We start from the raw sequence: 26116 nt of genomic DNA, 5'->3' as shown, positions 1-26116 counted from the left end.
TTCCCACTGCTTGATCACATGTTGCAGTTAAGCAGTTTTTGAACCCATGCTTATATTTCTGTACTGTACATTGATGCTAACGATTGGTAATATTTTTCTTTCAAAAAATCTTACATTTAAACGCTTGAAATAATATAAGCTTGTAGCAACTATTTAGATAGCTTTCAGTATTTATAGAGCTCAGAGCAGGTTGAGGTTTAGGATATATTTTTTGTGTCCTCAAAAGACCATATTCTGCAGAACATCTCTAAAACTAAACATCTATAAAACCTAAAATCTTCCAAAGAACAGTAACCTTGCAGCCACGTCCACAAATAGTTCTTAGAATAATACCAGCTCTGGTCTCCAGCAACTATTATAAACTGTCGTGCATGTTACAGTAAATATTCCTGTCTAAATGATGTCAGATTTGCTGCTGAAGTTTATAAAGTGCTGGCAGTCTTGTAAACAGATCCAGGCAAAGTTATGTTCTTCAGGTTTCCTTCTCTTCCTGCTTTTATTTTGGGGCAATATGACCTCCTATCACAGTTTTTTCTTGACATGTTACATTACCCTTCCAAAGAGATCCTCATATTTCCTCACACAAGGTGAAGGGCCTCTGTGTGAGCTTACGCACTCTGAGCCCTGAGGTAGTGAAGGGTGTTTGGAAGTGAAAAGACAGATTCCAAACACAATGGTTGTTGCCCTCTGACGCGGACAATTTTGAAATAATACAGACAAAGCACTGTGTCACGAAGGTAGCGGCTTCCCATCACCTCCTATAAGATAAGGTCAGAGACCCCTCCTCACTCAAAGCCCATCTTATCTCCACCTTCCTTATTTTGTGCTACTCTTTTTGCTGTCTCTTTCTGCACCCTGTTTTAATTCCTTCGTAGAGTAGTGACACCCTAACCCCCCCTTGCAACAAGCAAGGCTGAGATGGACGTTTACATATGTAAATACTGGCTCTTGACAGGGGAGGATGCAGGGTGAAAGGTGATGGTCATGGTTGAGTGCTTTAGGAAGTAGATGGGTCATTACACGGGTAGGACTCCCATTCAGTAGATACCTACCACAAACAGACTGCATGAACAGGGATGCTCAACAACCACCCCCTGCCACAAACACACACACATGCACACAAGCTCTTCTCTGTACAATAGGGGTCTAAACTGAGTCATGCAAGTGTGGTGTGAAAATATCCACTCAATTTGTAATATGTTGAATTTTTAAAACTTAAAAAAAAAAAGAAGTCTTTCCAATTTTTGTGTTTTAAAACAAATGCGAATAAAAGGCTAAAAGGTGTGGGCAAATGGGTTCATTCCGATTTGTTTTAATACTTCCAAATCAAATCCAATGCAAACAAACATATTCAGAAGTCTAACCGGGTCTAGTTTAAACTCAGTATAAATCCAGCTGTGAAAGACTCAGAGATTCACTGTAGGACATTAGAGAACAAACAGCAAGGAACACAGCAGAACAGTCAAGGTGAAGAAGTTTAAAGCAGGTTATTTTCTACACTAGAATCACCTTATTCTAGCCCACATGCACACAGGTTCATACATTGTTGCACATATTTAGGCCTGTCACGATAGCAAATTTTGCTGAGCGATTAATTGTCTCAAAAAATTATTGCGATAAACGATAATATTGTCTGAAGACCTTTTTACACTGATTTAATGGAAATGACGTAATAATGCATGTGATTTCCTGCCAAAGATAGATACACTTTATTTTCAAAAGAATACTTAACACTGGAGCTGATAAACTAAATAAACAAAACAACCAAAAACAAAATGGATTCTCAGTCTCCATTAACAAAAAATGTACTTGATAAAAACTAAACAACATAAAGCCAAAGTGGAAATAAACACTGCATTCAACCCAAAGAGTGCAGATTATGAAGTCTGTATACTATGTTGCCCTTCAGTAATAATTAGATTTAAATAGAGAAGACGGGCACATCGACTACCTGATGCAATAGTTCACACTAAACGATTTTTTGCTCCTATTTTTCCCCATACAACAATCTTAGACCTTTGGTCTTCCTAAGATTGTGTGGTGTGTTACGGTAGATCCTCGTTGCCGCTCCGATCTAAATCAGGGGTTTTCCCCGACTGGGATCTTAACGCAGCCTGTTGAAAGTGACAGGTAGCCAATCAGAAAGCGCGGATTCTCCTCCGTGTTTTCTGAGGGGAAATTACGTTGGGGAATCCCAAACAGCTGACACGGCGCAACCCGAAGTCCAGCCGACGTGGAAACAACATTAATGTTTATTCAACATGCAAAGAATATAGAAATGACAAGAGGAGGAGTTGGAGCGAAATTGCTACCGCAGTTGATAAACCCGGTAACTTTTCAGCTGTTCTTCGTTAACGTGACGTAAATAGGTTATAATGATTTTCATTCGGTCAGGACTTTACGCTGACACTAGCCACATGCATTGCAGGTAGATTGTAGTAAAGCATTGATTAATGCCTGGTTTTAAAATTAGTTCACTGGACTTGTAGCCATTATTTTGTGCCCATTGTTGGACACCACACGGCAGGAACGAACCCGATCGAACCGTTATACCTAGGATTTCTGTCGGCTCATGTGTGGTCTGTCAGGTTTTGAAAATGGGCCGACAATCGGCTGACAGCTCTAAGATCGTGTAGTGTGCGCTGGGCTTTACACTAAGGAAATGAGGAAGGAAGGAGTCAGTGAGAGCACCGGAGTTAAGCCTTTTTTCATTCGGTGTCATCAACAGAACGAGAAAAAGGTCGGGAGAGACGATAATGCCGATAATTGAAATGACGTCGATAGTTTTAATTTATCGTACGATTAATCGATTTATCGTTTATCGCGACAGGCCTACTATATTGTTACGCAACATAGTTAAATGTCTTGTCCACTCTTCCTACTGAGCCACAGTCACCCTACAGACCTACTAAGACATGGCTTTTGTTTTCCATTCTTAACTGTCACTCTTAGTTACCAATCAGATATTCATTTCCACTCAAGCAGGTGATCTTTACAGAAAAGACAAAAAGAAAGTCATAAGAAATCTGTTTATATTTTGCAACAAGCCATGTAGCGGCCAGGCAGTGGTCTGGTTAGATGACAGCAAAACTAAATTTATTTGCTTTCATGCAAGATGCTATATGTGACAAAAAATCTGGCTCTGAAAATAACCTTAAGCACAGTTTTCTGACAGTAGATGGAAATATGTATGAAGTTAGAAACAGGATAATACTGGAAGAAAACCTGTTTGCTGGATCCAAAAGACCTGAGACTGGGGCAGAGGTTTATAATGCAGCAGGACATAAAACTAGAACTACAGAGAAATGGTTAAGATCATGTGCTAAAATGGTCCAGTCAAAGTCCAGACCAAAATTTTCAGCCTCAATCTGTGAAGTTGGTAGAGAAATACTTACAAATATCTTGTAGTGAATAGTGCCCCTATAAAGCGCTAGTGGGGTAAATACAAACACAAGACTTTTCAGATTGTAAAAATATTTTAAAAACCATGGAACATTTTCCTTCCACCTTACATTTGTGCACTACTTTGTGCTCCTCTATCACATGAAACCTCAACAAAATATGCAACAGTTTTGTGGTTATAAAGTGACTGAATATGAAACAACTTCATCTAATTCTGGATAGATTATTTCCTCCCATTAAGGGCCTTCACTATGCAGAAATCCAGCAAGAAGACACAGAGCATCTGGAGAGTCTTACATTGGATGTTTATTTCCAGCTTGGCCAAGTCTTAAGCCCCTGGAACTCTGCAGCGCACGACAGCCCTGCTCACAATCAATCATCGGAAGCGAGCATCAGTGTCAAGTGCAGAGCATGCGACTGTGCAGTTAAAACCCCCAACAAACTCTCAGTAAGTCTGGTTTAACAAATATGATTCAAGCTATCTCCAGATCTGGTTCTTATCTTACATGATGTAATGTTTTACACAGCCTGTGTGTGATATAGACACATGGGGTTGTTCCCATTGGAGGTAGGTAAATAGAAGGATAATAAAAATGAGACTTTGATTATAAAAAGGATGATGTTAAGTCACAGATGTTGCAAATGTCATGTTTGACCAGCTTAATACATAGAGGTTAGAGACATTTTCAATCTCTGATCATAATAGTGCAGAAAGTAGGGGTTTCGTTCGGTAAGCGGTGGGCAAGACACTTGGCCCATCTGCCCAAGTACACAGATAAGTGGTTCAATTGGAACCACTGGGCTCTCTGACCACCACCAGAGAGCCCAGTGGTTCCAATTGAATGGCAGCCTCACTTCTTACGGACTGCCCCGGGGCAGCTGCGGCTACAATGTGGCTTACACCATCAGTGTGTAAATGTGTATTTAAAAGGATAAATTACTGATTGTAGTGTAAAGCACTTTGGAGTCCTCAGACTTGATAAAGTGTGATACAAGCGTGGGTCATTTATCATGGGCAAATATTCAATGTGCTGTCTGGACCTCTGTAAAGCACTTTGTGTTACACCTGAATGTATAAAAGGTGTCCTTAAAATAAACTGTGATTGGTTGACTGTGATTGGTTTAATTTTGAGGTGACAAGAAGTTGTGTAAGTCTGTGCTTGAAGTGCCAAATGAAAGATGTCTGAGGTGTTCCCTGCATGTACATCCTGTTTCTCTAGAGCAAAAAAATTAAGATATGATTTTTGACTCAGCCCAGGACTTCCCATTTTGTAATTCTCAGCAAGTCCTTGGAGGATTTACTGCCACCTTTTGAATCATTATCATGCAGCATGGCCCAATGGTCCAGTTTCATTTATTTATTTTACAAATGGCGTCACATTTTTCCTCAAGAACCACACCGGCCAGATCCTGCTGTAACAAATATTCCCCAAACAATGACTGCAGCACCTCAATGGTTTAAAGTTGTCTGGAGCTCTTCGTTTCTATATTTGGTTTATGCCAATCAAATCCTCTGTTTTAGTGTTTTGGGGACATTTCACCAAAGAACATTAGACCAGAGGCCCTGATCTTCGTCATTAATCTTTCTGACAAATTACATTATTTAATAGTAAATTTATTATTCAACATCATCACTTTTCAACTGTGACACATTAGAGCTATAGTAAGCAATAATCATTGCAGTATTGCTAAAATATTGCCTTGCTGCTATGTAGACTAGGCCAGTCAGACAAATGACTAACAGCTCAATCACAGATTTCCATAAGCATCTGTTCTTTTCACGAGAATTCAAGAGCAGAAATTTGTCATATTTACACAAAGGTCCCAAGTTTGTAGCGTGTGCTAAATGATGTGTATCACCAGAGGAGGGAGAGAGAAAGTAACTGAGGAAACAGTTCTAATCCAGACTATTTCAGCTGCAGAGGCGGACCAGCCAATCCACTGGTGCATGGAAACATGTGCTGGACATGTGTGCATGCTTCTCAGGTCACTGCACATTCAGAGAGACACAAACAGGCCGGGCAGCACTAACGAGCTCATCCTCGTCTCTGAGAGCCAGCAGGCTCGAGAGCCGCTTCAGTATCTATCTGGAGTGCTGGATCCATTAGTGTCTGCTCTATCTGATTTACGGATCGTCCACTCCCATCTGATAATGGTTCAGTCCCCTTGAATTTTTAAAGAATGGTTGTCAGATACATGCCAAACAAGCCTGACTAGATTGATGAAGAGTGCAGCGGTAACATCCAAGCAGACAACAGGCCTGAAGAGACGTTTTTGGGTCATTGTTGACTGTTAAAACACCCATGGGACATTTCACCGCGTTACCAAACAGGATGTAGACGTGAATGACACTAATCCTGGGAAAGGGAGCTGAAGAATAAAATCTGCACACATCATAGTTTCACTTCCTTTTAATGAACTCGAAGCAGAGAGCAGTACTGTTTTCTTTTTTTCTCTCTCTCTTGAGAGGTGAGAACATTTCTTCCTCAATGAGAATGCTTCTGGTTTTTCTCAGAACGATTCCTGCTCCTTAAACCCGGAAACTTCACCTCATTCCCACTCTCCTTGGTGGTTCGAGAGAATTAAGATTTAACTGTACACGTTCTGCCATTTTATGTTTTCCCAGCTGTCCAATTCACTTTCAACTGTGCAGCGTTAGCTTTTTATAAATGGCCATTGGGTTATAAATCTCACTACCCTGCTGCAGTTTAGTGGACCAGATACAATAGATCCCTGTCTCAGGACACGTGCAGCGAGAGGGACGTCCCATCAAAGATGAGGCCTGGATGTAATTAATGTGCCTCAATATTGACTCTTTGCTCTCAATCAATCCCTCCTCCCTCCCCCCAATATATCTGTCCCCCCTCTTAATGTTTAATGTAGCCATCGATTAGTCCCCACACTGTTACTGAAATGAAATAATGAACTGTGTACCCTTGTGTGCTACATGTGTCGAAGGGGTGTGTGTGTTGGTTTTCTATGAGGTGCAACCTGCGGAGGTAATGAAATCAACAAGAGATAATGGATCCATGCCGGAACACCTTGCTTAGGATTATCAGCATAAATGCCACATCCACAGCTTCTTCTTGCAAATTCCACCCCAGCTGCCCTCTAGTTTGACCCTCGCTTTCTCGATCAGGATCTCAGCCGTAACTCTTCGTGGCACATTTTTAACCCCTCTCCTTCCCCTCGTCTGCTTTCAAGCTGATTTATCTGAGCTTTATCTTTATCAAGCCATCTATCAACCCTCTCCATCTCCTCCTTCTGTGCTCCTGGATCAATATCCCTGTAGGATGGCTCTCATCTCATCCTGAACACCTTCTGGTCGGTGTCAGCAGGCCATGATTATGTTCATCCACTGCCGCACACGTTGTGTTTAAGGTGCTAATGCTAGTATGCTTGGATGTTGTGCTTAAATTTGACAAATACGGTAACTTTGTAGCTTAATTGCTATGTCACTGCGCATGAATCTGTACGCACGGCATCCACCAGTTGACATGGCAGTTGGAGCATCATGCTGAGGGGATGCCTTTCTTCAACATTGGAAAGGTAGCTGGTCAGAGTTGATGGGAAAGTGGATGGAGTCATATATGAGTAATATTACAAAAAAAAAAGAATCGTGTTAGAGGTCGCAAAATACTCAACTTTCATAAGGAAAATGACCTGCAATTAAATGGATCAGCCCAAAGGATGGCCCAGTCAAAGTTTGGAGTAAAATTCTGTGGCAAGACTTCAAATTTGTTGTGCAGAGCTGGTGTGGACATACACTAAACACCTACAGCTGTTCCTGCAGCTGTAGGTGTTTAGTGTATGTAATAGGTGTCATAGGTTTAGTATTCTACAACGTGGTAAGAGCCGAAATAAAAATGTGTGCTACACTTTCCACATTTTTATCAGTAAAGATGAAAAAAAAGAAAACTATGCATCCTTTTCCCTTCACTTATTAATTATGCATTGGTTCATCACATAAAATACAAATAAAACACACAGAAATTTGTAGTTTTATGCTCATAGACTGTGAAAAAGTGAGTTAGAGGTTCATATCCCCATACAGCTCTACATTGTGAGCTTAACAAAAATGCTTAAGTGTAGAGAGTACAACTGTAAAGGAGGAGAGCAGACCTGTGATATTGTGCAAAAATAGAATATTTTATTTTTATCATTTATTTGCTAAATTGTTGATATATCCCACTACTTTAGAAAATTCTTAATACAACTACTACTATTTTTGCAGAATCCTCTAACTTTGGTCTTTGCTTATTTTCACTGAAAACAAAACTTCAGCGGCAGAAAGTCTCTTAATCCACAACAACATGCACAGCAGAACATCAACAGTTCTTTGATTGTTTTGGGGATAAACAGCATGAAAAAGGTCTCTTCTCCCTCCTCCAACTCTCCTGTAATGAAGCGCACACTGCCATCCATTCACAAAGCTGTGCTGCCGGCTCTAATCCTCGTGCCCCCACCCTCAGCTTTGACAACGCCACTCTGAATCAACTCTGAGAGGCTTTTATTTCCCTCATTGAAAGCTGTAAAACAAATATATGCCTGACCATCAAATTCTCCAAAGACCAGACCACATAGGTAGGAAAGGTGCAAATGTCATGTAGCTTTGCATGTTTGCCGAGACTCCGAAGGAAATATTTGAATGATGACAAGACCAAATAAAAAAAAGCTGAAGTTATATTTTTACTTTGAAAGAATGTGCAGAAAATGAGAAATTTCTGAGACATTATCTGACAGAAAGAAAAAGAAAACAATTCTACACTTACACAAATAGGTGCTGCTGGTGGAGAAATAACTCATGTCAATGTCATGAATGAAGGTTCACTCCCCTTAACTCAATGTGCTTCCTCAGCCAGTCTTTCACAACCAGCCCATTCATAAAACAGCGGGGACGAGGTTTGTGTGTGAAAAGAGGGAGTGTGTGTTTGTGTGTGCACCGGCGGATGAGGGGTTGTCAAAAGAAATCATCTGCTCACGTGAGAGAAATCAGCTATTTCACTCCCCCTGAAAATAAGCACAAATTCAACTCACCTCCCGAAGTAAATCTGTGTGTTTTTGGCAGTCACCTGAGTGTTTGTGCAGACGTTGTTGCATAGCAGCTGTATTTTGGAAAGTGGCAGAACACAGAGGCTAATGTTTTTTCTTTTTCTTTATACGAGAGGTGAAGAGGCTTCTAGTTCTGATCTAGAAAACCCACCCAGAAGAAAAGGAAGGGATAAGAATTCATGACAAAGCAAAGTCCACGGAGTCAAAACGACAAAAAGGTTTAGTTAGAGCACGAGTCACTGGAACCATAATGCCTTTCTTCTCCCAGCACCACATACTTTTCTTCCATTTGTTTTAGCATTAGTAATGTAGTCAATAACCTCTACCTCGAGACAAAGGTAAAACCAATGAGGAACCAGCTGTAAGTGGAACAATCTTCATATTTTCTAGGTAAAGTCAAAGGTCTGAAACAACAACTATCTATGAATAAATCGCTTTTATTAAATTTGCAAAACAAGTAGGATTATTAGTTTCCATGCTCTAATAAACATCATGCCTCTTGTTTTTACACACAAGTATAAGGGAAAAAAATACAACAGAACGCTATATGATCAAAACAGCTGCGATAAAACTTACAGATATTTAGAAACAGCAACCCTAAAGCTAAGTGTGAAAAAAGATACTTCCTGCCTTCAATGAGTCGCATAAAACATTGGACACCATACAATTCTGAAGTCTGTTTTTTTTTTCAAATTCTGCAGAATTCTATGTTCAATGAAGAAAACACACGATTTTAATCTTAAAATTCATGCAATCATATGACTATTGTTTACAATTTCAACAATTAGAAGAACAACCAGTTGGCATTTAAATTATTTTGCAAAGGTCTCAGCCTCCATAAATATGTCAGGTGTGGGCATTGAGCCCATACAACAGTTCAAACAAATCAGTGGCATCCTGAATTTGCATGCATGTCACTTTCAGTATGACATTCTACCAAATCACCTACATGTTGTCCTTTGTGATTGCAGAATTGCACTCACTATCCCAATAATAATTGTGCTGCAATATGTTGAACAGCTCTAGTTCTCCAATTATCATGTTTAGGATTATTTGCTTTTGACAGTGATCAATAATTTGTACTGTCAGAGTCTCAGGACAGCTTTTACTGCTACATCTGGACTTTTAGAAAGGCTGTTTTATAAAATGCAGAAGAGGTACAATCAGACATGAGTTGGACTTTAAAATACACCTGCAAATATATTTTCACTAAAAATGCTTTTACTTGAAAAAACAACAACAATATCACAGGCATTACATTGCTTTTCAGAGGTGCAAGTTGTTTTACCTCTGCCATCTCCTGCCATTTTGTAGTTTCTAGTCAACGTTTTTTTAGGTATTTAAAACACAAACTTTACAACCAGCCATTTATAGTAACTTTCTGTAATCTGGATGCAGTCCACTGAAAGGAAATGTGATTTTATGACTCCCATGAATAATATCTACCACCAGGACGCTGCTTAAAGCACATGGCAGGAAGGTTAATGTGAACACTGTTAGTTATAATTATTAATGAGAAAGTCAACTGAAATTTGCAATGGCAACTTACAAAAACCCCAGTTCAATGAATCACCAGACGAATTTAAGAGCATGGAATTGTGCAACTGGAGCGACACTAACGAGAATCCTATATTATCAGTAGTGAAGGAGTTTACTTTCATTTCCTCTTCTCTCCTTTTTTTTTTTAATCCTCCCCTTACCAACTATGCTCTCAGGGAAACAGTGTAACGGCATTCTATAGCCACAACTTCCTATATAATTACGGCAAGGCACAAAACTAAACAATCACCCTACACAACTCCGAAAAACACAGGATTAGTTCACATCTTGGAATGCTCAAAGCGTGTGTGTGCGTTGAAAGAGGTAGCGAGAGAAAAGAGAAAGGGGTGGTGGGGTGGGGAGGAAGACGGGGGAGTGTGTGTGTGCATGTGTGTGTGTGTCGGATTTTTAAATTTGACTCAGTTTGTACAGAGACAGGAAGGGAGGGAGGGTTTTAGAGTATCCAGTTGGAGAGCAGGAGTTTTACTGTAGGGCTCTTTTTTTTATGAATGGAGACTGAAGGAGAGCTCTGCAGAGGAGCAATGGGGAGAAAGCAGGAGAGGAGGAGGGGAGAGAGGGGAGGCACACTTCCTTTTACGCACGCAGTGAAGAAAATTTATGAATGGGTCACATCTCTCGAGCTGCTCCAAGTGTAAACAACATAGTTGGACGGAGAAGAGCAGGCTCGAGATGCAGGGAAAGGCTCATTGAGCGCTCCAACTGTGCGTTTTAATGCTTTTTACACAAAAAAAGAACACCAAATTAGCAACACATCCAAACTATTTTAATGAACTTTCTGAGCCATAAATTAAAGACACCTTTGCGAGCTTTTGTTTCCTCCCTGCAGGTGGCAAACAGACAAAGAAATCTGCTTGACAGCCTGGCGTCAGGCGCGGATAAGCCCTGAAGGGGTTGTCGGCTTCCACAGACAAACCCCTAATGCTCTCTCGCTTTTTCATGGGCACAAAATTATAATCAAATCTCTCTTTTAACACTTACAGAGCAATCACATTAAACCAGTGGAAACAACATGGAGCGCTAGTTTACAGTAAAAACACACATAAACAAAGGCGGCCCTGCAAGTACATAAAAAAAACAGCATGGCTGTTTGCATAACCTTCCAGACAGAGCTCGCTTGTTAGCCCTGAACTAAAGGACCAGAAGAGATGGATTTACCAGATGTGAAAGTATTGCTCAATCCTAGCTTTACCCCCCTGCTTCTCCCCGCCTCTTCTTTAATTTAGCACTGTAACATGTGTTTATTTCTCTTTTTTTTCCCCTTCTCTCTCTTACTATCTCTCTTTGCCCCCGTTAACATTGCCACACCCATGCAGGTAAAGACTTGACTCAGAAAACAACAATGTTTATTTTAACAAGGCACAGCCTTCAATGGAAGCTTCAATTATACTCCCGGTCACCTGGGATTAATGCTCTGCTCTAAGTTTTTTTTGTGTTGGTGTGTTTGTGTGTGTTTTAGACTTTCCAAAACAGGTGAGTCACCTGTTTTTAACGTTTAGCCGAAGGTAAGAAAGCCTTTTACTTTGGTATGGGAAAGGACAAAGTTAACAGATTAAAAAAATATGTTATGAAACAAGCAATGATGAAGATGCACACCAATATACGCGGACCACTTCTTCATTATGGCACCAATTATAACCAATTTAAAAGTTTATCTGTTAGAGGACAGAAAAATTAACAACAGTAAGAAGGTAAGCAACTGTATCAGAGAAAAATTGTGAAGGGTAGACTACTTGATCATAACATCTCTATCAGGGCAGGTCTAGTGAGGTATTCCCTGTCTGCAGTGGACAATATCTATCAAAAATCATGCAAAAAACCCCCCAAAACCCTGAAGCAGCGGAAGAAGTCCCATCTGGTGAATCACATTTCCTTTGATCCCTTAGAAAATTAAATTTTAGTTATCAAAGAACCCAGTTTGACAGATCCTCTATATGTAATTGAAAGCCCATCATCATGCTAGATTTTGGTTTAAAAGTAAAAAAATAAACTGCTAAGTTCGAACTTGTATGACTGATAACTTTGCTTTGGTTGAGATTATATACATATAAAAATGTATATAAAAACAAAACACAGGACTCTAATGCGTGGAATAATGCTAACCTTATTCTTTCGAATGTTATAAAGGAAAATGATTACATTTTTAAAGAATCTAACAAAGTTTTAGTTGTAGAGATTTGGGCCATATACTTGTGCTTCTGTGAGGTGAACAAGGCTTTTTCCATGGACATCCAACTTTGCAACCTACAAGGCTTTATCTGCTGTTAACATTTTGCTGCCAGATACCGCAGCACACCTTAACAGGTAGCTGTGGCACCAAAACTGATGCATGAGGCATAATATTATGCCTCATGTACGTGCATATGCAGCTGTCACTTAAAATTCTCCATCAAAGTTTAAAGTGATCGGTATTCTGTTATTGACAACAATCAGCAGGGGAAAGTTTCACCACAGGAGCAACTCTGCTGTGTATAACTGAGCTGCCCGTCAAACCGGAGCCCTTCTGACCCTGCAAATCACACTCAGGTCAGCCGTTAGAAAGCTCTGACAGCTGATTGGGTGTTGAGGCCAGTGGGTTAAGTCGACATGACCCTTGTTTGCCCTGAGGTTCATCTGCACTTCCTCCTCCACATTGTTGGCCAGTAGACAGCCACAGTAGACAGGGCATGTGTCACCCAGTGGCTGATCAGTAGGGAGTCAGAATTGTTAAAAAGGCAAGAAAGGAAAAAAACATCTTCCAGTGTTTGGAAATAAAAGACGCATGGTTTCAATCGGAACCATTGATTGAATGGGTAGCTCCCAAAGCGGACAGTTTTCACTTTGGAGGAGGGATTGGTCTTGCAGTTCTCCCTTTACCATTTCAGCACCCATGCTAGAGTAGGGGACGCTGGAAAAAAAAAAAAACTGTTTGCAGAGCAACACGTCCTCCCACCCAGATCCTGAATCGCCATTGTTAGGACGAACAACAAGAAAGGAAAACTCATTCAAATAGCAGCTCAGTTGTAGGGCCAAGGAATTTGCTTTTCCATTTTGCACCTTCCGATGGGTACAAAGGGACCACCTTTGTACCTGCACCCTGAATAATTGTGTACTGGTTTCCTGGGCTGTGACCCATTCAGCTTTTCAAAGGTATGCAAATGAACGACGGTGGCGCGTATCGCTGGGATCCAGATTCACTGGATGACTGGGTCATTAGGCCTTCTGTCTCTGTATAGTTTTGCCTGGCAAAGAGGTTACTGTAACATCAGTGAGTCATTGCTTCAGCAGTCCTTCCCAAGTTCAAAGCTGACCAGAGTCGAATGGATGAATGTGAAAAATAATATGAGCAATAACTTAGACCAATACTAAGGTTTATCCTGCAGCCACGCACAATGAGGAAGACAGTTGGGAAAATAATTCTTTATAACACTTCAGAGACAACAAAGAGACAGAAAGATTTTTAAAATGTTCCAAGTTGTAGGTGAACATCAACACCAAAGTCCAGCAGTTTGTTTCAGCTTCAATTGACTTAAATACCATCATTACATCTGGAAGAGTCTATTTCTATGCCTATTTGTAGTCAAGGAATATCAACAAGAGCCTAAAACAAACACGTTCATTCTCTCATGTAGTTTGGATTGCACTCTCTTCATTTTCTCTCCTTTGCACCTTTGTCTCCAAGCTTTTTGATGTGCTAAGTACATGTTCTCTATGTTACAGCAGCTTTGGATGCAAATGCAAATTGTTCACACTTATAGTTCCAAGCAGACAAAAAAAAAAAAAAAAAACTAAAGTACTCACAGTTCTCAGAGTGGAAATCAGGAACAAATTGCTCGTCACTGTCAGGAACTTGAGCTGAAACGAAAACAAAAATTAACTTTAATATATTTCTTTGCACACCCTGACCTCAGTCCGCCTTACTGTCTCTGCTCTGTGAAATCTGAGTCTTGGCTTCATTCAGATGACCTCCACTAAAAGATTTTCACAGCTTGCAGCGGCTTTTTCAATCGACAGATCAATTCAAAAGACCACAGAGCTCTTACACGGATCACACATTTTTACCTACACAAGCTGCACCAACCATAGAGGGACTAAATGTGACATAGTCAACTAACAAGTTATTGAATCATACATGTAACTTTCCCACTGCAGCTCACATTTAAAAAACTGTTCATTTTTACTGTGAAATGTTCCTGTATTGGTGTCTATTTCACAAAGATATCTTTGTCAACCTGACAAACAGGGCTGAGAGCTCCAACGCTTCCATCAGCTTTCTATTTTTCTAAAACACAACAGCTTTTTTTGTATAAACACACAAAACAAAAATTGTTATTTTTGACCTGTGGGTGATTTTTACTCTATTCTGCAAATTTCCACAGCAAAAGCTCAGGAGGGCTAAAACAGGGGGTTCAGGCTAAACCAGAGAGAAACCTTTCTTTGTTGGAAAACTGCTGGAGCACAAAATTCTGAGAATAGTTGGTGTTTTGTCTTCTGCGTGTATAAGACAGAAACTAGAACTGGTAAAGTTAGTCATGAGGTGAGCGGTGACCATAAAAGAAAGTTTCCCTTTTATTTTACTGCAGAGAGAAAATGGAAGAGACAACAAAAACAGAGCAAACAAAAAATAAATCAGGAATCATGTATACGCATGGAGAAGGGGTTCCATTTTTAGCATATTAGTGTATCACAAATAAATAGATAAAGTAATGCTAACAATGAAAAAAAGAAAATTTTAAATAAGTAATGTTATGAATACTACTCTACCAAAAAACAACAAAAATGACAAATTAGAGTAGTTATTTGGATACATATACATGCACAAATATGCATTTATTTTTGACAAACGGGCAGGAATTATTTTAAGATTTATTTCAAGGACACATAAATATGTCAGGAAATATTATAAGACCACCTTACACCAGTTTGTAAAAATAGATGAATCAATACACTGATCTAGCTCGTATGATGCTGTTGCAGTGGTGTTGAATTTCAGAGGCCCTGATTAGGCACTCTTCCACAATGAAACTCATCACACTGAATAAGCAAAGCTGGCGAGGCCAAGGCCAGGTGCAGCAGTACTATTGCACCACCTTCTAATTCAAAATCCTATTCATGATGATCTTTCTGGAGCTTTGGGCTTTGTTTTCACCATTTCATTAGGAAAAGCCTAAATTATTTGTCACCATCCCTTTAGTATTGTGAAGGGCAAGGCCATTTCATTGAAATAACAGCCAAACCTTACATACTGTTTAAACCAACAGCAATTTGGTTTGGGAATTTGAATAGTGCTGCAGAAAACTTGGGGTAAGTTTGGAAAACATGCAATAAGATCACTCATTTACTTACTTACTGTACTGTGTTTAGATTACAGAAAACAGAAAGTGTGTAAAGAAAACTTTTGTATTTCAAATAAATACAAAAGCAATCGTTTTTGCTTTTTTGTCTTATTATCATTCTGACATTTTTATGACATATTCTTTAAGTTACTTGCTACACATTTTATGGCTTAATGAGCTGAAATGTTGTTCACAAAACAAGTTGAGTTTTAGGATGAATGAAAATAAACAAAACGCGTACGTTTAGTTGAAATTTAAGTTTTTAATCACAAGCAAAGTAAATACATCTCACATGCTCAGGCTCATATCAATTACTAAAATCTGGTAAAATCTGGTAAACCTTTTATGCGTGGGGCGCCAAGGGCATTTTCCTGAATTTTTTTAGAGCACATTAAAATGGCAAAATTTTACATTTGAAATATGCCAACGCTCTTCTACCAGAGTAGAAGAGGAAGCAAGTTGTTAATTGCTTTCTATAGCATGTCTTTGTTCAAGATGAAGGCTTAAATGGACTTGCTGATATAATTGTATAGACTTTATAGTGGACTACCGACACTGATTACTGTCTAACAGCAGAGTCCAGAATGCATTACAAGCAGTGAAATCAGACCAATCTCAATAATTAAAGCAATGTTTTTCCCCCCAGTAAAGCCGTTACTGATGATTCTGTTACAGGGACTACGCTTTATAACTCATGTAATGCCATTCCAAACTCCATGCAAAGGTGCAACTGCAACAAACTCCACATTAAATGTTGACTTCAGTTCAGTTGACTTTTGGAGCAGAGCATAACACTCTTTCTGCCTCCACAGTTATGAAAACAAGATGTCTGTGCTTCTTTTAATTCATTCCATCTATATTTCCACTTAAGACAGCTTATTTTATTGGTGCGTCTGAAGTATTTGGAACTATATTTTTTTGTGGTAAGAAGAGTAGCCCGACAACATCAATCTGTCTTTTTCTCTAAAAATGAAAATAAATTAAAGCAATTCAGAGTTAACAAACACTTCTGAAGTCCATGACACATCCATGACTTTGCAATAATTGCAACCTCACCAGAGAGGCAAAAATCTGACCCAGCCAAATTATTTCTCTCCCTTCTGCCAATATTTGGATTTCCAGACAATGATACACAATGCAGAAACCAAAACTCGCAGACAGAGGACAAAAAGAGGAAATAAGAAATTCAAATCCACTTTCATGTCGTCACACTCCTTCCTCTGCAGAGGAAACCGGATGACTCCGCTCTGCAGCATGTTCTGATAAATCACATAGATTTCTTATGTAACGCTGCATCCTGTGATTTACTATATTATAATGATATTATCTCCTTTTAAGTTTTTAGTCCTTTGCCCTCAGGGGAGGCCTGCATGTGACAGAGCAAAGGCCAGTATTTAGTTCTGCAGGCCCACCAATCAATCACTTCCACTAGTTTCAACATGTCCAAAACAGAACACACTGGACCCCATAAAATTAAAGGCAGCAGAAAAGAAACGATGAACTTCAGACATTATCGCAACCTCTACTGTCTGTGTCTGTACACTTTCCTGAGTTTGAATGTGTGTGGGGGGGGGTGTGCGCACGCGCGTGTGTGTGTGTGCGAGCATGCACGTGGATCTGATTTGTTTCCAGGAACACCCCGTCAGGAGCTTTCAGATGCAAGTCAGCACAAGAAGAGAAGTGTGTTTATATGAGCCCAGACGCATGTTCTCCCAGATGCTTCCAACCACCTTGAATAACTTTTTTCCCCTCTTTCCCAGCAGGAGATCCTGGGAGGAGTCAAGCAGCCAAAGTCATATAAACCTAAAGGCCAAAATGAGACAAGATGTGACAAGTTCCTGAACTCTTGTCTTTCAGAACTTCGCCCTTTCCGTTTCTCTCTCGCTTCCTCCCCTATTTGGTGAACAACAAGAAGAAAAAAAAAAAGAAGAAAATCTCCCTCTAGCTAACCAGCTTTTACAACTGCGGTGGATCCGTCACAACTGCAATCAGTCATGATAGGGTCTTTAATTAATGCAACAGGAAAGGAAAGGTCTTAGCCGGGGGAAGCTGAAAACAAGCCAGTACTTAGGGTTAAATAACGCTTTGATAGGGTTACACTTCCATCTCTCTGCTTTCTGTTGCCTTGATCACTCTCTAAGACTCAACAATAAGCCATCATACTATTTGTGAGTTCAAGACATTGTATCCTTTAAAAGGCTGCTTTGTTCAATAATAGGAAATAATGACTTTTAAGCATCAGAAAGATGAAAAGAGCATGTTATTACTGGGTTTAAAGTGATTATTTCTTCCATTGAAGGCATTAAAAAAATACTTTTTTCCCCCCTTTGCTGTAAATGACCTAATCCAAAGCTGAGATAAGCCATGAAGTGGTGGAAAAAAGGGTTTTTGATCTTTACTATAAGTGATAAATCAATAAAATAAAATACATAATCCAACTTATAACTTAGAATAAAGTCAAACTGTTAAAAAAAATATCAGTGCTAAATTTACTGACAACAACTATTATCCCCAAATTTGAAGGGCCAAACTATTGGCTGCACATATTCTTTCCAAGAATATTTTTGATAATGAAAAGTTAATGTAATTTTTATCTGCCTCTGGGAACAGTAGTCATTGTATAAATAATCATATTTCAAAAAACAGGGATCAAAACTGTACTAAGTTTTGTATTTTATGACTTCTGTGCAATGCAGATGACATACTGACCACTAATGATCACCAAGAAAATCTGTTATTTTATATCCATAAGGATAAGGATGATTTGATAATTTGCACAAATGCGACATGCAATTCTCAGTAACTGTACTATGAATAATAAAGCCAGTGATTTTTGATTTTACTATAAGGATATTGGATGTAATGTAGGATAAAATGTTGTTCAAATATGGCAGACATATCTTGATCTACAAAAGTCGTAATATAGCTGCAAAAAGATGGTTATTTATTTAAAATACAACATATCTACAATTAGCGTAATCACTGTGAAAAACAAGGTTAGAGGAAATTTATCTTGAGAAACACAATAAAACAGTCGCAATTTGGAGTCAGCCAGTCTTTATGTCAGCTATTTCCTTTAAGGCTTTTTATGTGTTCTAATCAGGGATGTCACTAGCAATAGAGGCATCTGTATTTGCAACTTTCAGTTAAAAAGTGATTTTTTTTTTTTTATCTGAACCTTCAAGAGAGGTCTACAGACACCTTTGAAGTGACACCTATTGTTGTAGCTTTATGACTCTGGTCTTTGTCTGAGTCAGATGCTGGTGTGAAGTGGCTTTGCAGCTTTTCAACACTGCATGAGAAAAGGTGTAAAAGTCAATGTGGATGCTGCACTGTTTTCCCCTTAAGATGGGCTGAGTTCAAATGGCGCAGACACTTCCACAAAGTCTGATCTCTGTTGCTTAACTTTACTGATTTGCCAGTGAGCTGTGAGTGACTCATTCTCAATCCATTGTGTTGTTTTATACTACCATTGATATTTTATTATCTTTAAAAACAGGGAAACTCTGCCCCAGAACACATTAAAACTGCCGCAAAGGTTACAAACTCCTCCAAAGATGTGCTTCAAACTGATTTATTCACTCACTTATTTAGCAGGTCAAATCAGAAAAAAGGGTTTCGTATATTATACAATTAGAAGTAATGGTTTTAATTGCTGCACAAGACACAACCTGTTCGCAAAACTTCAGGAAGTGGAGCCGACTTAAACTGCTTGGTATGAAGTTGGATTCACAGTGACACCAGATTAATCCAAGACTGTTTGGATGATTAATGGGAGAGGAAATAAAGAGCTACAGCTCTGTTTTCAGTCTCTTGTTCTTCAGGAAACATTGGATCATTTGAAAATTGAAAGAGATTAATACTCCTTGTCACTGTTTGGTGTAGTTGATGATTACCTGTAAAATCTCACAAGAGTCATAGATGGCTTTATGTAACAAGTTCAAATGGTTACAAACACTGTTTGGAATGTTGTTAGGATGTGTTACATATTAAAGCCCAAAATAGTCATTTAAAAGTATCTACTTATATGCAAACATGACACAGATAGTACAAGGACATCCTCAGAAAGGCAGTGATTTAGGTCATAACTGCACAGTAGGTTAGAAATAAGTTCAAGCTTTTTGACTTTGGTATTCAAACATCTTAAAAACTCTTCTGCTTATTAATAAATTACTTGGTCATAAATTCTTAAAACTCCATTAAGTCTTTCTCTCTTATTAAAAATGTATACATTTATTGGGATTAAATCACTTTTAAGTATGGAAGCATAGCAAAAGGATACCGAAATGCTTATGTCAAATGATTTTGAGCTCAGCATTGGCAAAACCCTAACCCCAACAGGTTGGAATTTTTAGAACATCTTTCACATATCGACCGTTTTAGTCACCAAAGCTTTTAGAAGATATTGATTCATTGTTGAGGAGCTAAGCAGAAGTTTCTTAAGAGTTGGCCTGAATGGACATTAACAAAATGCTGCCTTTGATCCTCAGAGCAGGGGTGTCAAACTTCCTCAAAGGATGTTGTCTTGCAACCTTTGGATGTGTCAAACATCCAACAAGCCTAAATCAAATGATTTGAATGACCTCCTCATGCACTCACATAGTACAAAGTCCTGCTAATGGGCTAATTATGCTTTTCAGGTCTGCTAACATAGTTCGAACTATGGCTCCAAAGGACTTTTTTTCTGACATTTATCAAATTGTGTCAAGTTTCCAAAATGTTAGTCAGAGTACGGAAAGGAACTCACTGCTTGAAATCTTCTAGGGGGCGCTGTAACTACATTTTGCCACTACCAATGAATATATGCATAAATATATGTTCCTGATTGGAAAAATATTTTTCATATGCAATTTTTTCAAAGTTTTGAAGATATAGTTGGAATTTAGATGTATTAAGCATCCCATGCTGCTACAGACCCACGCTACAGCCAAAACCATAGTTTAGATAATATCAGAATATGTACGTGCAGTGTGGTTGCAGACCAGGTTAACGTCAGTCAGGGAAGGTTTGAGAGTCAAGTGTTATCAGTGAGAATAGCAGTTTAAAGTTTCATGGCAAGAGTTTAAGAAGTCTGTCATCAGCTAGGGCCCAGATTGTCTTTGAAAAACTGAAACTTTGCTAAACTCTAAACCCCCAAAGCATGAAGAGACATGTGGCGAACCTCAAAATTAGGGGTTTGGTTCAAAATGGCCAACTTCTTCTTTGTTTTAGGGCAAGTCTCTAAATAATTTTTGTTGTATGATCTTGGAGAGCTCTAGATGAGTACCAATTTTTACAGCTCTTGGTAAATCTGGTGCAAGGGATCCCAGCTTAATGTGCACTGTGGAACATTTTTTCTATTCTCCCCCCACCCCAATCCTTAGTAGGCTTTTTTTTTTCATCCACCCTTAATGCTGTGCAAAGATTTAAAGACTGTTGAAAGTTTAAAAAAAATGCTATTTATTTAATTTAACACACATTAATAATATTATTTAAATCTGAATATTATTGTTCATAGTTCTGAACAGGTCTAAGGGGTAACAGTTCGCATCTAATCATGAAGGATTTCAGCCTGTTTTTCTGCAGTGATCTAGCCTCTTCAACATACAATTAGTCTGGCTAGAGATGGAAATGGAAGATAAAAAAAACCACTTGCAATTAATTTAGCTTTTGCACTGCTTTTGATATTTGGTTCTAATTTTCATACCTATGCATTAAACCGGTCCAGTGGGGTATAACCTATAGGGGGTGCTGTAGAGGAATTATTCACTTTTTTTGCACTTAATACATGCACATTATCAATGCTAGGACAATTTTTCATGAATTTTGGGGAATGTTGAGGCCTCCAGGAATGCAGTTCTTTCAACAAAAAGGAAATGGAGGAATAAAAAACATATGTAAGAATGATATAAGGGATTGCAGTATATTTAATAATCTTTTTTTTTTCTACCCTGGTAACCATTAAAATATATACATTTTTTCTGTCTCTAATTAACAATTTTTTTTTATGAGTTTCAGGACTCAACACCGGAATTTCATTTTATAAAAGACAAAAGATCACTGGACATTTGCAATTCAATAGGTCACTTGAGTGTACCAGGAAACATTTTAATCTAAATTGGCCCTCACACTTTTGTATGAGATGTGAGTATATTTAACTAACATTCGGAAAAAAACTAAAATACAGTGAATTTTAGTTTATAGTAATACATCAGTACATTATAGTTTATTACATCATTATGAGAAGGAAAGGAGCTAGTGAAAAAATAGCAAAGCATGATAATGAAAGTGATGTACAAATTGACAAAGGTGCACAATAACCCCCAGCCTTTAATTCATCTTCAGTGTAGGTATTTTCTAAATATAAACCAAACGTATTAACGGAAACTCTGTGGGTCACAATGCATAGACATGTGCTTTCAATTAAGACATGAGGTGAGCACAAAGGATCAGTCTCCTATAGGCACAAGAATGTAAAACAGCCAGATTCATCACTGTGCAAGTGAGACAACAACAGTTTGAATAAAAAACACGTAGAAGGAACTTTAAACAGGACTCAAGAGTCTGATGTGGTTCACATTTGAATATAAATGTCAAAACTGAGCGGCATTCACCCTTTAAATCTCCACATCAAAGCACATCAAAGCAACAGACACAGCAAAATTTACACCTCAGACTATGGTCCTCTTTTACACACGTCCACAGTCTCAGTGCTGATCACTGCTTGGGCCCAGATCACCACAACAAATGCTCCAAATGACCCACATCTTGTGGTATTTTTCCTTCCCTCCTCACAGGCGGCATAATTACTGTATTACAGCTCACGTCAGCGGCGCTCTTCTTAGGTCAGCTCAGTGACAGTTGTCTCTGACTGGGCCTCATTTCGTTGCTATGTGCGTTTGAGTGACACAAGCCAAACAGGCAGTTTGTTTGCATTGGCTGCAGTTTGGCACGCACTTCACATGCCAACATGGCCAAAGTAGGATGTGCTCGAAGCTAATAATGTCCTGTCTGTGCTCACTTGGGCTGCTTTTTCTTTAGTAGGGAAAACGAGGGATTGTGGTTTGTGAGTGTGCGCGAGCAGAGCTGGCCCAAGATTGTATGGAGACCTAAGCAGAAGGGGCTTCTTGGTCTTACTTCCAGCTAATTCCCATGAAAAACCCATACAGTAAAATACTTAATGGACTTAACTTATAACACTTTTCTAGTGACACCAACCACTCAAAGCACTTTAACACTATGCATCTCACCCCCCTTCCCCTGCACGCACTGCAGAGTGAGAAAGAGTTCTACATGTGAAATTAATCATTTCTTTAAAACAACATGTGAAGTATTTTGTGTAGTAACAATTTAGCAGGTATTTCACATGTGTAAATATTTTTGTGTCCTTACTTATAAAACACATGGATGAAAACTTTCTGGATTTGATAGATGTTCCTTTGTGTGTCACATGTGAAACATTACGCAGTGTAGTAGGCAGAAAATACATGGGGCACACCTTTCATACGTCAAATGTTTACATGTTAGCTTGAGAAATGTAAAAGAAAAAATTTTTAAAAGTGAATTTTGGTGTAGTCATATTGTGATCATGTTACGTGTTTCTTAAACATGAAAACATTGTGTGTTTCATTAATTAGGAGGATCAGAAATGCAAAATTATTATTGTTAACACAGCTATCAAACCATATGTTTAGGATTACATGCCAATTGTGAATGAAGATACATAAATACAAAAATATACAGTACAGACCAAAAGTTTGGACACACTTTCTCATTGAATTCAATGAGAAAGTGTGTCCAAACTTTTGGTCTGTACTGTATATGTTTATTCACAGTTTTTTAATTTGTTTTATAAACTTAGCCTCTATTTTTATATTTATACTTAAATTTATACATTTAAATGTTTAAATTTAAGAGCATGCTAAGTTTTTATAACCTACAGCCTCAAGCTTTCTTAGTTTGTGTATGTGTCCGACCAGCCCCGTGTGTGTGTGGGGGGGAGGGGGGCGTGTGTGTGTCACATCAGAATAGGATATATCAGTTTCTTAACAAGACTGACTCAGATCAATGCCTAGGAACCACTTCAAATCCTCAAGTTTTTGTGTCAAACATTCAATCAGTTTGCATGATTATCACAATCAGCACAGATAAAAAAAAAATACAATAAAATAAAATTAAATAAAAAAAAACAAAACACTGAGATGTCTCACCTTCTGTGAGCCAAGTCTCTTGTAGTTGGCTTAAATCCTGGAAGAGGTCTGTGTGAAAACAGAAAAGAAAGGCAAGAGTGAATATTTCTCATAGAACAGAAAATAATTACGTTTCACGCTCTCACACACTGACATCGTTTCAGCTACTGGAAGCCCCAAATCCAAATCTGTTTGTTTCTGCGTCCTTTACCTTCAGATTCCTGAGGGGGTAATTCTGTGTCCATGAATTTCCTTTTTGCTGCCATCAACAGTCTATTTAGGGGCCCATTTCCTTGCGACTTCTGCAAAAGCAATAGATGTTAACAGAATCCAGTCGAGCACTTCAACAACAGAAGTATCAAAACAGTTCGCGGCGGTCCTTTACTGTCCACCAATTGGGCACATCTGACCGGGAAATGACATGAAAGCGCACAAAGCAGCAATATGTTTTGTGATGCATATTTTAAAAGGACTCATCGTGCCTAAGACAATATCGCATGTGTCAGTTAGGGGGTGTGGGGGGGGACCTTTGGACCAAAAATAATTATTTGAAACAAACTAAACCAGCAAAATAAATTGACAATAACTTTTAAATGCGCACAGGCGTAACTTAGTGGAGGCTTTTTTCCTTCCTGGCAGTTGCAATCAGTGCAGACAAACACTTTTTCTATCGCAACTCGTGCAGACGCGACGCGAACACGAATAAAGCCGCGACAAGCAGCGAAACAACAAGGCAAAAAAAACAAACACATTTATAGAATAAAGCAACAAAACGCGTTGAGACATACGTACATTTGCTAAAGGGTAAGGCACTTGCTGGTCCAAATATCCATCCATCTTATAATCCATCCGTTTAACCGTTTGCGGTCATTTGCGCTGAGTTGGAGTGGGATCCACGCAGGCTGCAGGGAAGAGGAGGGAGCGCTGTTTGTGAATGGAGCTGCGTGGAGGCTGCATGCATAATGAGCTCCATTCACAAAAAATGCCGAGGGGAAGTGATGGCGAGTGATTACCCAGCGGGCTGCGGCCCTCTTTACAAATCTCTTTTGTGCACATGCGGGTGTGTGTGTGTGTGTGTGTGAGTGAGTGATTGCGCGTTGATTTCACAAGCAAATAAACAACCACTTTTCCCCCGCATTCATTCATCAAATAACGCGACTTTTACTTTTTTTTTTTTATTTACATAACAAATCGCCTTTCTGATAGTGAGAAATACGGAATGATTGCATTTTGCCGACTACATACAACATTTTTTTTTCAATATTTCTTGCCACGTCTGCCCCGGGTTTGTTCTTGGAAACAGCCAAGTCCAGAAAGTGTAAAGAGAAACAGATGTTGCGTTCACGTCGAGACCCCTACCCCCAACTTCATCTGAATTTTGATCAGCTTTCGGTGGAACAGATTTGAAAGTGTGGAGTGAGCTGTTATTTCTGCAGCAGATCTAATTTTGGTGAGACTCGTTCTGCCAGGTCGGCTCCACTGGACGGTTCTGATTGGTGGGTCTCCTCTGAAGGGCTCGAATTTCTCGCTTTTGTCCGGTTGAATTCACCGACTTCTGAATGAAGTCTCGGTTCCCAGTGTGAGCCAATCAGATACCTGATCGTCGGGGTCCTAGCAACGATGGGCGGGGCTGACACTCGAGCAGCCAATGAGCTCTGAGCAGACTGTGGCTTTTTCTACTGGATTTTCCAGTTGTTTTTCATTCACAAAAAAGGAAGAGGGGAGCGAGAGAGAAGGAAAAAAAATGTCCATTCATAAAAACTTGCCCTGGCATGAAAGGCTTAACATGTTTTTGTCGCCTTTGCATGGGAAAACTCAAAGAATCTCCTGTTATTTACCTGCTTTCAGGTCCCTGGCTCTGTAGTTATGACAGGCTGTTATCAGAACGTTGGAAGAAAAACCTTGAACATTAAACCTGACTCCTAGAAGCACAGGGATATGCATTCTCCCATTTTTGTGGCTTAAGTCTACCTCACAAGAAAACCACAGCATTTAAAATGCATATGGACAGTTCTTGTGTGAATGGGGCCCAGGACAGCCCTCTCTTTCTGCCCCTGCTCCCCATATACGTCTCTGATCTCCAAAAATAACCAAAGTAAATACAAGAGAAACTTTTTAAATGATGTATTCTGGCTGCATATACAGGAGTAATCACTGGAATCTTGTTTTGGTGTGTGTGTGTGTAGAACCATATCATTTAGATTCTGTCAGTAACACATTTTCCTGTCCTATGACATGATGGTGCCCTTGGTGCTGACCCACACTGAGCCATGAGTGAAAGCACATTCCAAGGTTTTATACAAAAGAGCAGTGAAATATTTCCAGCTTGTCCAACTTTGTACCTGTTTCAGGAGCTTCTTTTTACAAATAAAAAAGAAAAGGAAAAAAAAAACTTAGAGAGAATCAGGGTGACTCCAGAAAGTTTTGGGCTTAGTGGTCAAATTGGGGCCCCTTAGTCTTGGTGTGAACACCGAAACCAGAAGGCATCAAATTGTTTCATAAACAAGAGATCTTTATTCTCATAAGAATTTGTTTAAACAAATTCAAATTCTTACAAATTTGTAAGAAGGTATTTTTATCCCAAGTAGATAAATGCCAAAGTTAGCTACTTTGAGAGGTTCC

At 39.1% G+C, this 26116-nt stretch overlaps 1 protein-coding gene across 3 annotated transcripts in view; it reads right to left on the bottom strand.

Annotated features, from left to right (window-relative positions):
• Positions 1 to 24979, bottom strand: part of etv4 (ETS variant transcription factor 4) — a 40298-nt gene extending 15319 nt beyond the window's left edge. The window contains exons 1-5 of one of the 3 annotated variants that reach the window (XM_032573953.1): positions 24854 to 24979; positions 24287 to 24396; positions 23706 to 23796; positions 23516 to 23563; positions 13792 to 13845 (exon numbers count right to left, since the gene is read on the bottom strand). In XM_032573953.1, the coding sequence (XP_032429844.1) occupies positions 13792 to 13845; positions 23516 to 23563; positions 23706 to 23796; positions 24287 to 24343 (250 nt within the window). In that variant the 5' untranslated portion in view covers positions 24344 to 24396; positions 24854 to 24979. Of the gene's footprint in view, positions 1 to 13791; positions 13846 to 23515; positions 23564 to 23705; positions 23797 to 24286; positions 24520 to 24739; positions 24759 to 24853 lie in introns of those variants that run through there. The other 2 variants (XM_032573954.1, XM_032573952.1) reach the window with 2 other exon arrangements.
• Positions 24980 to 26116: the final 1137 nt, after the last annotated feature.

The sequence above is a fragment of the Xiphophorus hellerii genome, chromosome 10 (genome assembly GCF_003331165.1).
Source record: "Xiphophorus hellerii strain 12219 chromosome 10, Xiphophorus_hellerii-4.1, whole genome shotgun sequence".
NCBI classification, from domain to species: domain Eukaryota; kingdom Metazoa; phylum Chordata; class Actinopteri; order Cyprinodontiformes; family Poeciliidae; genus Xiphophorus; species Xiphophorus hellerii.
This window is presented reverse-complemented; position numbering and strand designations above follow the sequence as displayed.